This window comes from Adelges cooleyi, unplaced genomic scaffold, assembly GCF_023614345.1.
Source record: "Adelges cooleyi isolate 19-005CV unplaced genomic scaffold, UGA_ACOO_1.1 ACOO_flye_CR_arks_rails_tigmint_CR_PRNA_247, whole genome shotgun sequence".
NCBI classification, from domain to species: Eukaryota; Metazoa; Arthropoda; class Insecta; order Hemiptera; family Adelgidae; genus Adelges; species Adelges cooleyi.
The window spans coordinates 1,242,035-1,258,207 of record NW_026095912.1 but is presented as its reverse complement, the minus strand read 5'-3'; the positions used below and the strand labels follow the sequence as shown (position 1 = coordinate 1,258,207).

General features: G+C 27.1%; 2 protein-coding genes across 11 annotated transcripts in view; both read left to right on the top strand.

The window, feature by feature from the left end:
* The window catches only part of LOC126836884 (uncharacterized), a 40,151-nt gene that overhangs the window by 16,351 nt on the left and 7,627 nt on the right, over nucleotides 1-16,173 (top strand). For 5 of the 9 annotated variants that reach the window (XM_050570563.1, XM_050570559.1, XM_050570558.1 and 2 more), the window contains exons 7-8: nucleotides 14,436-14,505; nucleotides 14,691-14,752. In XM_050570563.1, the coding sequence (XP_050426520.1) occupies nucleotides 14,436-14,505; nucleotides 14,691-14,752 (132 nt within the window). Of the gene's footprint in view, nucleotides 1-13,251; nucleotides 13,279-13,542; nucleotides 13,619-13,781; nucleotides 13,832-14,435; nucleotides 14,506-14,690; nucleotides 14,753-15,341; nucleotides 15,589-16,173 lie in introns of those variants that run through there. The other 4 variants (XM_050570561.1, XM_050570562.1, XM_050570560.1 and 1 more) reach the window with 3 other exon arrangements.
* On the top strand, nucleotides 697-10,419 carry LOC126836883 (uncharacterized). 2 transcript variants are annotated; one of them, XM_050570555.1, is made up of 12 exons: nucleotides 697-765; nucleotides 927-956; nucleotides 6,502-6,528; nucleotides 6,686-6,712; nucleotides 7,187-7,235; nucleotides 7,459-7,520; nucleotides 7,915-7,980; nucleotides 8,957-9,055; nucleotides 9,370-9,436; nucleotides 9,641-9,702; nucleotides 9,881-9,907; nucleotides 10,239-10,419. In XM_050570555.1, the coding sequence occupies exons 1-12, from the start codon at nucleotides 748-750 to the stop codon at nucleotides 10,344-10,346; spliced, it is 642 nt and encodes a 213-aa protein (XP_050426512.1). In that variant the 5' UTR covers nucleotides 697-747; the 3' UTR covers nucleotides 10,347-10,419. The 2 variants fall into 2 exon arrangements, with proteins under 2 accessions (XP_050426512.1, XP_050426513.1); XM_050570556.1 differs by lacking the exon at nucleotides 9,881-9,907.

Genomic DNA, 16,173 nt, shown 5'->3' with positions numbered 1-16,173 from the left:
CGCCAGATCTCGGTAGTTGTGACGAACCGTAGCGAACTTCTCGCATGTGATCAAAGTCACCCAGAGCGCACATATAAATACGCACACGACAACTACCGACCAACGTCTTCGGACACCGGCCGGGCAACCTTTTGCCTGCATCCGCCACAACCCTACTAATAATCTAAGATGAAAATGTTGTAACGCAAAACATTTGTGTGATTAAAAAATGGAAAGAATACTTGAAGTAAAATAATTACTTTTTATGTGGGAAATTCTTGTAGGATTCATTATGTTTTTGAGTCAATATTTTATTATAGTTTTTTGTAAATGTTTCTCGATTGCCCATACCAAATATTTTTTAAAATTTTAGATATTTAAAATTTTATACACAACATACACATTTTAGAACTACATCATGTTTAACTGTGACCTTATTTTGATATTTGTACTAATTTAATAAGAAGCATTACAATACTAACCTTTCGGTATCCATGAAGTAAATACAGAATCTAAAAAATATGCTTTAAGACAACAAAAACAAAATGTGTTTACCTAACCCAACCGTTTTGTTTTGAACATTTCATACGTTATTTTATTTCGAACACTTTTAAAATTAGTGTTATAAAGTCAGTATTTGTATACTATATTTAATTGAAATAATTTTTAAGACTTTTTAATAAATTAAAAATGATTACAATGCATGCAAAACGAGTTTTTGTGTTATATTTAGTAATTTGTTTTTTAAAACTAACAGTTTCTGATATTATGTCAAAGCTTAGTCAGGTAATCTAAATTTAAGTAATTTTTTAAAATTTACTAAAATACTCGTATTAATAAAAAGTGTGTCGCTAAAAAAATACTTAACACATTTTAGTTGTAGTAGAATATATGTTTAATAATTTAAAAAAAAATGTACATGATACGTTAAATACTTTTTTTTAAAGGTAGCTTTAGGAGAAGTACTCGCGGAAGAGGTAATTCATTCTTTGTATTTTTTCTTAATTAAATGTAAAAGTAGTGCAAATTTTATGATAGTGTATTGTTTTAACACAAAACTACAAGTTGATGCACATTTTTAGCTTTTAATTATGGTTTTTGAAAGAGATTTTGAAATATTTTCTTTTTTATTAAACAACTTTAAGTATTTTTCATTAATTAAGGGCTAATAGCAATTGTTATTTAATTGATGCTCAAATTATTAAACAGTAATAACAAATTTATGAAAATTTAAATGTGTTTAATGCTTAATAGTTTTGAAATAAACAATAGTTGAATAACTATATGATGTTGGATTTTGTAAGATATTTTGGGTTAAGAAACTTAAAATTTTGTATACGGATTATTATATACAAATTTCAAAAAAAAATCATTCCATTTTTTCAATAAATTCACAATATTGTAAGCATATGAAATAAAATTCCTATTTAGATGAGTGTTTTATTTTTTAAGTACATGTATCCCTTTGTTGTTTTCAAAAAACATTGTAATTTTCGTCATACTTTAATAAAACTGATTCTACACAGCCTAATTAACACTTGCTAAATTGCGTATATTTTACGTGATCGGTTATATTTGCTTTAGTCATAAGTTAAATAAAAGATAAAGAAAAATATGGTCTCGATAAAAGATGCCTATATGTGTATTTCTAAATACCAAATTAAGTATGTCCAATGTACATTGTTCTTTACCACGAAATAGTTTTAAATATTTAAAAACATAAAATAAACAACACACAGTAAAATAACTATTTAACTTATTTATTGAAAAATAACAACGCGTGTGCATACCGGTTCTTTGTGTGCTTAACATGGATACAATGTAGAGTTAGAAAAAATGTGGTTACCTGTACAAACATGTTGTTTCGTTAAAGACTACACATTACTAGATAGAGGCATATATTTTTTTCCGTCTTTATCAAAATTTAATACCGTTGGATTGCCTTTACATGATCGGCAAGTCCGTTAATCATTAATAAATGTGTCTGGTCTGCGATTTAGGAAAGGAGGAGGGGGTTAGGTTAGGTTGTACAGTTGTAGGTATATAGTGTACTCACTTTTGGAACAAAGCAAATATGAAGTTATAGCAAACGAACAGATTGTTGACATTTAAAAATCGAAATGCTAAAATAGTTTTTACATTTTTTTCTACATATTAATGAAATAATAAAGATATATTCCCATTAAAAAAAAAAAAGGTTAAAATATTCAACGTATTGAAAAATATAGTAAAATGTATAACTATTAGGGTGGTCCTTAAAATAGCACATTTTTAGCCTTTAACTATGGTTTTTGAAAGAGAATTTAAATTTTATTTCTGTTTAATTAAACAACTTTAAGTATTTTTCATTAATTAAGGGCTGGCAAAAATTGTTATTTAATTGGTGCACGAATTTTTAAACAGTTATTACAAATTTATGAAAATTAAAATGTGTTTAATGCTTAATAATTTTGAAATAAACAATAAATTAATAACTATATGATATTGGATTTTGTAAGATATTTTAAATTTAGAAACTTAAAATGTTGTATATGGACTATTATGTACAAATTAAAAATAAAATCGATCCATTTTTTTTTAATAAATTCATAATATTGTAAGCATATAAATAAAATTCCTATTTAGATGAGTGTTTTATTTTTTAAGTACATGTATCCCTTTGTTGTTTTCAAAAAACATTGTAATTTGCGTCATACTTTAATAAGGCTGATTCTACACAGCCTAAATAACACTTGCTAAATTGCGTACCTATACTTTACGTGATCGGTTATTTTTGCTTTAGTCATAAGTTAAATAAAAGATAAAAAAAAACAGTACAGTGGGGCCGGGGCATAGAGGGGACAGAGCATAGTTGGGTCGGGGCATAGTGGGGACGGGAAGGTCACAGGTTTACAGGAATTTTTAAATCTGAAAGTGATAAAATCACTTTCGAAAAAACGCTTAGATGCAAATCAGTAGTTAGTATTTTCAAGCCAGTACAGTCCAAACCAAGCAAGTATAAACCAGCAAAGTTAGAAAGTTTTAACTGAGGTTTTGTATTTACAAATAAGCATCAAAGCGTTTATTTGAAAGTTATTTTATTAAATTTTATCACTTGTGCATAGGCATGATGAAAAATATAGTAGAATATAGATTCTACTGTACTAGGCCTCTCGGATAAAATCAATTTCAAATTAAAAATACCGTTGGATTGCCTTTATATGATCAGCAAGTCTGTCAATCTATAATAAATGTATCTGGTTGTTGATATTTTCTGTTTTTATTCATTAAGAGGATGTCGCAGTCAAATATTTCGAGTACTAAAACACCGCTTCGGACTTCAAATAGTACTCAGAAACTATTAATCGTAGAATAAATCTAAGGATACCTAAAGAAAGCCTGGAATGTCTACTATGTGCGTATAGAGCCATATTTCCAAAAACAAATTGTTTACTTATAGTTATTTCAATAAGAATTTTTACTTTTTTCAAACGTTCATAAAACCATTGTAAATAAAGTTATCGAAAAAAACTCTCTATAGGCACATAGAAAAAGTTCTGATCTTTCATATGGTACTGTAAACAATTTTCTACCGCCAAAAGCGTATGAGTACTATTTGAAGTGCGAAGGGATGTTTTTTGAATTTTCATAATAATTATTACGTCGAGAGCTGGCGCGCCTAGCGGCCACTTTACTACATATCTTTATACATTCGGAAAACCGGTTTTGGGCCGACTGCCGTAGCGCGCGACAGCGATAACGTCAGTCGTCAACGGTGACACCGCAATTATATTATTACCTGAAGTAAAAACAGATGACCCAATTTTTAACAATCAATTCTCAATAACAAACAAATATTATATTTTACTTGCACAGCGATACTGTTATTTAATATTTGCTATTTTATGTTCATTATTTTATAGAGAATTAGCTGAATAAGCTAAGCCAGTCGCTAAGTCGCTTGTATGAAAAAGGTAGCAGGTGTAGTAATTTATAATTTGTAAAAATTGTGATTTAAAAAATGGTTTAGGGAACGGGGGGAGGGGGGGTTTATTGCACACTGTAAAAAAAATCGGAAAAATATTCAAATACCTCTCCGAAAAACCGAAACGTTTTAATACAATGTTTACACCCCAGACCAAAATTAGTGTGGGGCCCCCTCCCCTCCTCAGACCAAAATTGGAAATTTTTAAGTTGCTATGTGTAAATTAATCAACAGTCAATTATTAGTTGCAGCAAAACCTAAAAATCAGTAGCGTATTTTAAACAACATTTTGATTTTTGGGGGGGTCTCCATTTCTTTTGGTGTCCGTAATTTCTATATTCTTATTTTTCATATAGACGGTTTATCACTCTCAATCTAAGTCATCCCCCCTCATTCAATGCCGACCACTAAAAACGTATTTATCTAACATAAATATTTGAAAAATGAAGTTGTCAAACGTTCTAAGTGCCAAAGTATAAAAATTGAACTTTATAATTTAAATTGTATTTTATCCATTACCGGAAAGAATTATGTATATTTTCAAGTAAGGAATAGTTATTTATTAAAAAAAACAATTATATTTAAAATTCAAAAATATGTAATGTATCCGCTAGTGAATAAAACACAAATCAAATTATAAAGTTCAATTTTTATACTTTAGCACTTGGAAAATTTGACAAATTAACTCTTCATTTATACTATAATTTTTTTTCTATATAATTACAATTTATAAATTAAAGAGTTTTACTCACAATATATTTCAATTATGATATATTCTTCGTATTCTATTTTTTTTTTTATATCAAAGCTAAATTCCGCAATAATGTCGGCGGTGACCACCATAATTTTCGGCATAACAACAGATAAACTAAGTTAACCTAATTATATTATTTGTAAATATTGTAGAAATATGACTTTACTTGGGAAATACTGTATTTTTGTTGCACAGAGAAGCCACATTTTTATTTTTCCTATTGTGTTGTGTGTTCTATAGATAAAAATTATAATACAAAATTGACATATGTACACATTGTTTTTTTATGAAATAGTATTAGATTTATGTATAATTATTATTTAATGAAATAAATCATAGAATATTATATATGACCCGTCCAGCACTTAAAGTTTATAACGGATACTCGTACCATTATACAATTATTATTCTAATGATGAATTTTTATAAACATGTTTTCAATTATTAATTTTGGATTTATAAATAAATTATCAGAAAGCTGAAATGTTTTACATAAAATACTGATTTTGTTTGGTGACCTATAATACTATAAAAAAAAAAAAAACAGTAAAAAAGAAAAAAAACCGAAATATTCATTACGACCATGGCTAATATAGGCTAAGCAAATTTGGAAACACGTATTTTATTGTAACAGACATGCAAAATAAGTATGCTCCAATATAAATGTTAATAAGTAAGTACGCTATACGAGGTACCAAGTTTATTCTGATATCTGAGAAAATTATTTATACGCTAAAAAAAAGTAATTGGGTTATCAGAATAATTCAAACTATGATGGGTACTGTATTTTCTACTCTGTCCATTGTTATATAAATGTTAATGAACAGTAGCTATGAAAAAGATTTACTCGAGATTGTAACACGCGCGGCGAGCAAATACGTTGCCAGCATAATATTAGTTTTTACTAGATCAGCAGTCGGTGATAGAATAATGTGCCGCTCTGATAATACTACAACGCGCCGCCGCAGCACTCGTATGGGCGTGACTATAAACCGTCGCCGCCCCGCCGAGACGGACAATAACGCCATCTCTCGGAAGTTGAATACGTGTAACACTTTACCTGCGACGTCCTCTTAAGGGTTATTTGTAACCCTGGCAGTAATGGTTATTGAATTGATGCTCGAATTTTTAAACAGTATTTACAAATTTATAAAAGTTAAAATTTGTTTAATGCTTAATAATTTTGAAATAATAAGCATTAAATGAATAAAAACATTTTTCAGCCGAGTCTGCCACTACGAAAGAGCTTTTTCATGTCTCGTTGAAGTGCCGAATAAATATAGAGTAGTAGTGGAGTTATAGTTATTAAATAGTATATAAACAAGTAGTAACAAGATAGTATCTAAGGTGGATAATAAAAATATCAAATTTCTTGATAATATTTTAGTGTTTACATAATATCTGGCCTAAAATAATTCATAGGGAATGAATATGAACTGAAAAATTATTTAATTTATTTTTCAATTATAGTTTGACCGTTGTAAATACAACACAAAATTTAAAAAATTGAACATCCCCACCACTTACCACATCACCATTCCTACCCCCAACCCTATCACTATCCACATTTTTAATCCCAACCCTATTTCCTTACACTTTTTATACAATTTTGAATAGTTTCAAAACTATTATGCTTAAAAAACCAGTTTTTGTTTAATTTTTGAAAGTTTGGTTTTTAAAACAAACTATTTCAGTTGAAAAAATTATTAATAATTAAAAATATATATATATATACTAATATGTTAAAAAATAAAATGGTTATAAAAAAAAGTATTAATTTTATGTTTAATACTTTGTTTTTAAGAGGAAGGAGTGTGAGCACCGGAATAAGGTAATCTATATTTATAATTTTGTATTTAACAGTTGTAAAAGTAGCGCAACTCACGTAATAATATATTTTTTTAATAAAAAATTGTTTTAATAAATTAGGATAAAATTAAAATAGATTTAACAAGTGTTAATTTTGTGTTTTAAACATTGTTTTTTAGGGCAATTGTGGTGTGTGCACAGAAAAGGTAAACCATGTTTAGTATTTTATCGCAAACATATGTTAAAAGACCTTTTATAATTTGCGGCTAACTGTAACGGTTATTTAAGCCGGATTCCTACAAAACAAAACAAAAAATTGAACTACTAATTTTTTACCAAACCTAAGCTTCGCTATAACGTTACTAATACTTAAATGCTCGAAAATTTAATGAACACTTTAAAAACGTTATATTAACTTATGACTTGTACCCAAACTAATCAAAAATGATTGTAATGTTTTTTTTGGGTAGGCAATACATTTTAGACATCATTTTTATATATTGAGCAATAACAACTGGCAACACTGGCTGTAGATAAATATCTATATACACAATTAGTTAGCATAAAAACAATTAGGTACTTGTATCATAATGTAATAGTGCACAATATTTAAAACTTAAAACTCTACTGATGATGTATTACATTTTTTAATTAATTGTACATTTTTAATAATAACTTAGGCAAAGGACAATTTGGCAAAGATGGAGCGAGTCCAGAAACGCGAAAAAGGTATGTAACCAATGATTAAAATCCGTAGTAAGTAACAAGTTTAAACAATAATTTCGAGAAAAAACAATTGTTTATACCATATTTATATTGATTTGTGTTACCTAAAACAATTAAAAATATCAAAAAGAAAAACTGCACTTACCCAACGACTAATACAAGATTTTTTTGTATTCATTAAAATTGTTTAACTGTATTTCGGAACTAATATTGAAACATTTCACAGGTATTCCGATAGAAGGCGATAATGCGAAATTAAAGGCAGAAGATGAATTGTACGTAATAAAGGTAATTCATATTTAGTATTTAATCTTAAACAGATGTAAAAATAGCACAACTCACAAAATTACGTGTTGTTTTAAATCATAGATGCAATTTGATGAACATTTTTGGCTTTTAGTTATAATTCTTGGAACAGATTTTGAAATATTTTCTTTTTTAGTCACCTACTGTAAAGAATTTATATCAATAAAGGTCTGGTCGTAAAGTATATATAAGCTGTTTTCCTACAAAACAAAACAGTAACACTAACTTTTTACTAATCCTAAACTTACATATAACCTAACGAGTATTTGGATGCTCGAGTTATTGTTATAAATAAATATGGACTGAAATTTGATGTGATATAATAAATGCATTATCAAAAAAATGTAGTATTTAATTAAACACATATTGTTTTTAGTTTGCTGCCAAAGTATCGTGGATAATGGCCGACAACAAAAAAGTAGAACCAACGGAAATGTTACAGGTTATTTGAAAGAATACAAACCATTATTTTAATTTAATATAATAATATAAAATACAATTTATCAATCATTATTAATTAATATATATTTTAAACAATAATTACTAATTGATATAAATTAAATGTTGCTTTAATGTATAAAGTTTATTGTGTTAAAAATAAATGGATATATGTCAATAGTGTTAATTTTATGTTTAATACTATGTTTTAAAGTATTATGAAGGTATGGACGTTAAAAAGGTAATTTATAAACAGTATTTTATCTTAAGTAGATTGCCCTAGGACTAAAAAACAATGCACTTGTTTGGCTTTCGTTAAAGTTTTTTATACAGATTTTTTGAAATATTTTTCGTTTTCATAACTAACTCTAAAGGCTCTTTTTATTAACTTATGGCTGACAGTAATGATTAGTAAAGCTGATTTTAACATTATATGTCAATATGTGTTTTAAATCTTTCTCTTTCTTCTTCTTGAGTATTAACGGCCATTAAGCCCATTTCGTCAATCAACCGATCCTCCAAGTTTTTCTGTTAGCTGATTTTGTTTTCCAATCTGGACCATCATTCAGTGATTCTAAGTCTTCCCATCTTAAACGGGGTAATCCAAGAGGTCTTTTCCCTTCTGAGTTCTCTGCCAATACCATGTGCAATAATGGGTTCTAACTACGCTAGGTTAGGTTATAGTGACCAGCCCACTGGAATCTCCTAATCTTTTTAAATCTTTCAGACTCGACTTTTTTTTGGGAAGGCGATATATTTTAGACAAGATAATTTTTAAATTATGAGCGATAAAAACTGGCAACGCTGGCTGTAGATTAATAACTATATACACTATTAGTTGGCTTTTAAGTTTTTTATTTTAAAAGTCATGAACTAGTATAATAGGGTAAAATTCTTGAAACTAATATAGGTATAAATTATGTTATGAGAAAAAGTATTTTTTTTTTATACTTCCTAATATTACTTTAATATCGTTTTAGAAAGATGAAAATGTTAAGAGTGTCGACCGTATCCACGAATCCTTAAGATATGATAATGCGAAGGTAAATATTTCCGAAAACGATGCAAACCAGAATGAGGTAATTCTACTTTAGTGTTTTATCAAAACCACATGTAATGGTAGCGCAAATAACATAATTTATGTAGGCAATACATATTATAGTGCATCGTTTTTAAATAATAAACTATAATATCTGGCAACGCTGGCTGTAGATTGATAACTATAAACACTATTAGTTAGTTGGCTTATAAGTCATTGACTAGTGTTATAATCTAATAGGGTAAAATTCTTGAAATTTAAAACGTTACTGATATAGGTATAAATTCTGTCGTAAAAAAAGTATTTTTATTTAAATACGTCTAAATGTTTTTTTATTTTCGTCTGTCATTTTAGAAAGACGTACATGTTAACGGCCAAGATCTTATCCACAAATCCGTAACAGATGATCTTTCACAGACAAGTAAGTTATAAGTTACATTTAAACTTATATTTCAAAAAAAACTGTTATACATATAACATATTTATATTGATTTGTGATACTTAACACAATTGAAAATATCAAAATGAAAATCCATATTTACACTCTACAAATGGTACAAGCTTTTGTTGTATTCATTACAATTGTTTTAACTGTAATTCGGATCTAATTAAAACCGTTATACAGGTCAACCATTGGCCCCAGTCTCAGCTGACACCACTGCTACAAATGAAGCCAACCTGAAAAAGGTAACTCATATATTTTAGTATATTATTATAATCAGATCTAAAATAAGCGAAATTTAAATAACAATTTATTGTATTAACCCAGCGATGCATTTTTAATAATTACAAAAAAAGTATATGTCTAAAGCTAAAACGGATTTAAGGAAAGTGTTAATTTTATGTTTAATACTTGATTTTTAAGAAAGATAATGATGCGTGCCAGGAAAAGGTAATCCATTTATTTTACTATCACAATCAAATGTAAAAATAGCGCAACTGGCTTAACAATGTATAGTTTTTACCCAGGGATACAATCGATGCTATCTTTTGGTTATGGTCATTGTAACAAATTTTGAAATATTTTTCAGTTTTATTAGCCATTTTTACAGAGCTTTTATTATTATATAATAAACACAATTTTATATATTTTATTTAACCACAACAGATAATACAAAAATATTAATGTTAATATGTGTTATAAAAATTCCAGACTTGTCTTTTATTTGGGTAGGCTATACATTTAAAGACTAATCATTTTTATTAAAAATATATTTGTCCAGCCTGTTGCTGCAAAAAATGAACAACTCAATGCACCAGTGAAAAAAAAAATAAGAAATAAAATTTCGAGCCTATTTCATGTGCACAAGAAGGACCACAATAAGGAGTGATCGGATACAGGCATACACAACTTTGTTTTGTTAATTAAATATACACCTATCTGATAACTGTTTTAAGATTGTATGAAAAGCTACCAAAACACAAATTAAGAAATGTGAAAATTGTATAACATATTAATTACTAATAAAGATATGGTTATTAAATAATGATTAAAATGTAATAGAATTTAAAAAAAATTATTTTCTTTCAAGCAATATTTTTATTGTATCTTATATTTAATTTCCTTCATATCATTGCTATTATATTATTATTTAAATATTTTATATCTTACTTCTTTACATATTTATCTTTTATTTTTACATTTGAGTTTTGAGTCACATTACCCATGTAAAATTTCCCAAAAATAAAAAATTTAATAAAATATACCAAAAAGAGTTTTTTTTTTATTATGACACCTGTAATTCCTTTTTGACGTTGTTTTTTTATAGTATAAACGCTTTTTACTAATGACATAGGATATATGTATATGCCTTAGGAATGGAACCATTGTACTAGTCTATCAGTGTATTAGTGGCACACCGAGAAAACCTCGAGTAAAACCTGTAAACAATATCAAACGCTAATCTCAATGAATAGTGCTTCTAAATTACTATTGAAAATATTAAAAGAGAGAATGTGAGAGAAAAAAGTACAACACTACCATATAACATGTAATATGTCTGGCAGTTATTTATATGACTCACAATCAGTCATAATCAATGTCCCCAAGCATAAGTTAATCATGAATAATATTTTGTATTCTTTTTATGTATCGTTTGGATTACTAGCAGAATATACGTGGAATAATTGGTTTCTATAGGGTTTTAACTCAAAAGATTAAACAATCGCCTATGGTGTACTAGATAGGCAGAACAAAAAGCCAATGTCAATAAGCAGCCTTGCCATATTGACAATAAACCATATAAAATTGTATTATGTTATTTATCATTTAATTACATTGCAACAATAATAATTGTAAAAAACAACTTTTACTCGGTAATAAACCGTAATAAAGCTATACTAGATGTTATTCTAAAATATGGCGGGTGTTATAATATCAATTTCAAATTCAATTTGTCCCAAAAAGTATGTGTAAGACTGTAGATATTTGAATTTTATACACAACATACACATTTTAGAACAACATGTGTGTACAGCGGTGACCTCATTTTGATTTCTTTACAAATTTAATATGGTAACGGACGAATTCTCGAACAATTTTCGTACCTAAAACGATAGGTTTGGTAAAACACATTTTTGCTTTTGTTAGTCTTAGAGCGTATCTTAGATTGATTGTGTTTTTACTTCGTGGGTAGATTTTAATTCCTTTTTATGCACTTTTAAATTGGCCGTAATAAAACCAGTCTTCATATACTACATTTAATTGAAATAATTTCGAAGACTGTTTTAAACACTTTTGAGTAATTTAAAAATTATTACGATGCACGCAAAAGCAATATTTGTGTTATGTTTAATAATTTGTTGTTTAAAACAAACACATTCTGAATTAAAAGTCTCACAGCAGGTAATCGAGATTAAATGCATTTTTAAGAATTTAAAAATTAATGCTTATGTTCAAAATTAAAATCGATTTAAAGCATGTGCTAATTTTGTATTTATTTCTTTTTTAAGACAGCGTTACATAAAGTATTCATGGACGAGGTAAGTAATATTTCAAATGTAATCTTAAACTGATATAAAATGGCACTATTTCGTACGGTTTGTTGGGCTTAGGAATGTAAAACTGTGTATAAGAACTATTATATGAGTACAATATAACTATACGAATTAAAAAAAAATTCAATCCCTTTTTTTAATAAATTCACAATATTGTGAACATATGAAATAAAATTCCTATTTACACGAGTGTTATTTTTTAAAAATATGTGTCGTTTTATTTTTTTTAAAAAACGTTGTCTTTCGCGTCATACTTTAATACAACTGTTTCTACGCAGCCTAAATAACACAAAATAAACATTAAACAGTCATAAACATTTTGACTTTATTGATTGAAAAAGTTATTCAGCCGAGTCTGCAACCACGAAAGAGCATTTTTATGTCACGTTGAAGTACTGAATAAATTTAGAGTAGTGGTGGAATTATAGATAACGATATAGTATATTAAGAAGCAGTAACAAGCTAGTATATTAAAACATCAATATTATAGCTAATATTGTAGTGTTTAATATCTGGCTGAAAACAATTTATAAAGAATTTGGGCCCTTAAACTATTTTTAATTTTCATTAGGGGAGATAGGGGTGGGAGCTAGTGGGTAGGGGATAGGGAATGATATAGGAGATAAGAGGTAGGGGTGGAAGCTAGGGGTGGGAGATGTATCATTTTGTTGTTTTCAAAAAACATTATGCCATAGCTATTATTAGAAATAAAAAAAAATTAGTCATACCAAACCTAGAAATTGTACCTATTGATGGATCATCTACCAGGGTTTATACTACATTTTACTTAAAATTTAGTTAGAACAATTTAGTTTTAGAAATTTTAATACTTTTAAAACTTTTGAATAATTTAAAAACGATTATTCATGCAAAACCAGTTTTTATGTAATGTTTAAAAGTTTATTTTTATAATAAACACTTTCTTAAAAAGTGTAACGTAGTTGCATGCTCACTACAATTTAGTTGTAAACATTTATACTATGTAAAATAAAAATTATAATTATGTTAAAAATTTAAATGGATTTAAAACAAATGTTAATTTTATGTTAAATACTTTGTTTTCAAGTTAAAGGAACTCGACGAACTGAAAAAAGTAATATATATTTTGATCTTAAACAGATGAAAAAATAGTGCAACTCACATTTTATTTTAAAACATTTATAAATTAGAAAAAAAAACTGTTAAAATTTTAATGAACTTAATATAATTTTAAATTTATGTTTAATACTTTGTTTTAAGGTCAATTCAAAATTGTACATTGAAAAGGTAATCCATATTTAGTATTTTATCGTAACAGATGTACTATTACAATAGTAACACTACATTTTTGAGTTGACCATTCTTAAACGATAAAAACTGACAGCGCCGACTGTAGAAAAAAAAATACATACCTACTATTAGTTGGTTTATAACAAATATTATTTACTAAAAATTCTAAAAACTTAAATCACCACTAATATAGGTAATAAAATATTTCACTAGGAAAATGTTTTTATTTGAATACTTATAAATAGCTTAATATTATTTTAGACTGGAGAAATTAGTAATAGGCGTTTACGAATGTGGAATCGCAGACGAGGTTTTGACCCGAAGACTGATGTCCGTGGTAAGTAATAAGCTTAAGCACTAATTTCTAAAAAAACCTTTTTTTTATACCATATTTATATTGATTTGTGATACCTAAAACAAATCAAAATATCGCTATGAAAAACCGCACTAGAACGCAACGATTGGTACACGATTTTGTTGTATTCATTTAACTGTTTCAGTAAAATATGACGCAAAGACAATTGCCGAAGATCATGCGTACTTGAAAGAGGTAATCCATAATCAACATTTTATCGTTTACAGATGCAGTTCAATGCACATTTTTAGTTGTGGTTCTTGAAAGAGATTTTGAAATAATTTCACTTTTGTTAAATAATTTTAAAGAACTTCTTTTTAATTTAAGGCTTACAGTTATGGTAACTATGGCTGCTTTTCACCAAACCTATAACATGACTAATATTTGGATGTTTAAATTGTTGTTGAAAATAGCAATGAACTTGAATTTATGTTACAAATATCCAATTAAGAAATGTACAAAAGTATACACACAAACACAACCTATAGAACATATTTTCACATGAAGAAACCTATTTTCTTTTTAGGAGAGATCTACACACACAAAAACTTACGAATGCATTTTAAAGTAGATAATTTTTAAAAAATGAGCGAAAAAAAAATTGGCAACGCTGACTGTAGAAAAAATACTTATTATACTATTAGTTGGTTTATAAGATATTAACTAGTATTATTATCAAATAAAAAAATACCGTATAATTCTTAAAACTTAAAACACACTAATATGGGTAATAAAATATATCATAAGAAAAATATTTTTATTTAAATAGGTACTTATAAATATTTTTTAATTATTTTAGATTGCGAAAAAAGCTAATAAGATATTGCGAGAAAACAATCCCCAATTACGTTACGAAGATGAGATTAGTCGTAAGTAGTTAGTTACTTTTAAACATAAAATTCGAAAACCTGTATTTTATACCATATTTGTAATGATTTTTGGTACCTTATACAATTGAAAATATCAAAAATAAAAGCCACCCTTGTACGATTTAGTTGTATTCATTTAAATTGTTTCAACTGGAATTGGGAACTAATTTAAAAATGTTTTGCAGTTCCTTTGTTGGTTCCAACCTCAGCTAAGAACGTTACCGAAGAAATTGCGAACCTGAAGGAGGTAATTCATACTTAGTTTTCTATCTAAACCAGATGTAATAGTAGCCCAAGTCACATTATAATGTTTTAACTCAGAGACGCACTAATAAAATTTGAATACTTTAATTTAAACTTACACGATCAATAACAATTTATATTTGTTTAAACAAATGCCAAATAAATAAAATTGTTTTTAACATATAATGATTATTGAATTTCAAAAATGGTATCAATAGTTTAAATTTTAAATGAAATAAATACTAATTCGAGAAGCCAAAAGATATTAAGAAATATTTTTTGAAATATGAAATTTATAGTTCATCATATCAAAAGAACCTAACAATAAATTTATATTCATTAAACATGTAGTTGATGCACTAAGTCAAAATGTGTTTGAAACCTATCAGACTAGACTTTTATTTGGGCAGGCAATATATTTTAGTGTATATAGTTTTTATACGATAAAACTGGCAATGCTGGCTGTAGATTCATAACTTTATACACTATTAGGTGGCTTATAAGTTATTAACTAGTAATATAATCTAAAAAAGTTAAAAATTTTTGAAACTTAAAACTTTACTAATATAGTTATTAATATATGTCTTGCAAAGAGAAAACAAATGCTCGAAGAACGATTAGATAACCAACCAAAAACTGAAGTCCATAGTAAGAAATAATAAATGTCTTTCAAAACTTCTTTGTGGCCGCCATAAAGAGTGATGGGATACAAGCATACACATAATAAGTTGTTTAATAAATAAATATATACCTATCTAATAACCGGTTTAAGATTGCATTAAAACCTACCTAAACACAAATTAAGAAATATGAACATTTTGTAACTTTTAAATTACTAACAAAGATATGGTTATTAAATAATGATTAAAATGTACTACAATATTGTATCATATATTTAATTTCCTTTACATTATTGTTATTATATAATTTTTTTTAAATTATTTCTCACTCCTTTACATTTATTTATCTTTTATGTTAACATTTTTTACACACCGTCGTCTTAATGAAAATGCGTGTACCAAAACTGGGTTGTAATATAAATAATATATTTTTTGGCTCTATCATACTTTAAAACTACTGGATTGATTTATATCAACCATTAATAATTGTGTTTTTGCGCTTTGTGGAAGGAGGATTCAAATTTGGAAAAGTTCTCTTCTATATAATTAAAAATAGAAACCACCCCCCCCAAAAAAAAAAAAATATGACTGCAAATTTTCAAATAATAAATTGTAATATTTTTTTCTAACTCACTTTTGACTTAATCAATTATATTACAACTGAAGTTGAACAATATTTAACTTATTCTTTAGACTCTTAGTATATTATTTAGATTCGGGTTTTTCTACATAGATACACGTTATTTTTTTTTCTTAATGCAATTTTCAAGTTGACTTTTAAAATAACAGTTCTAATACATAATGT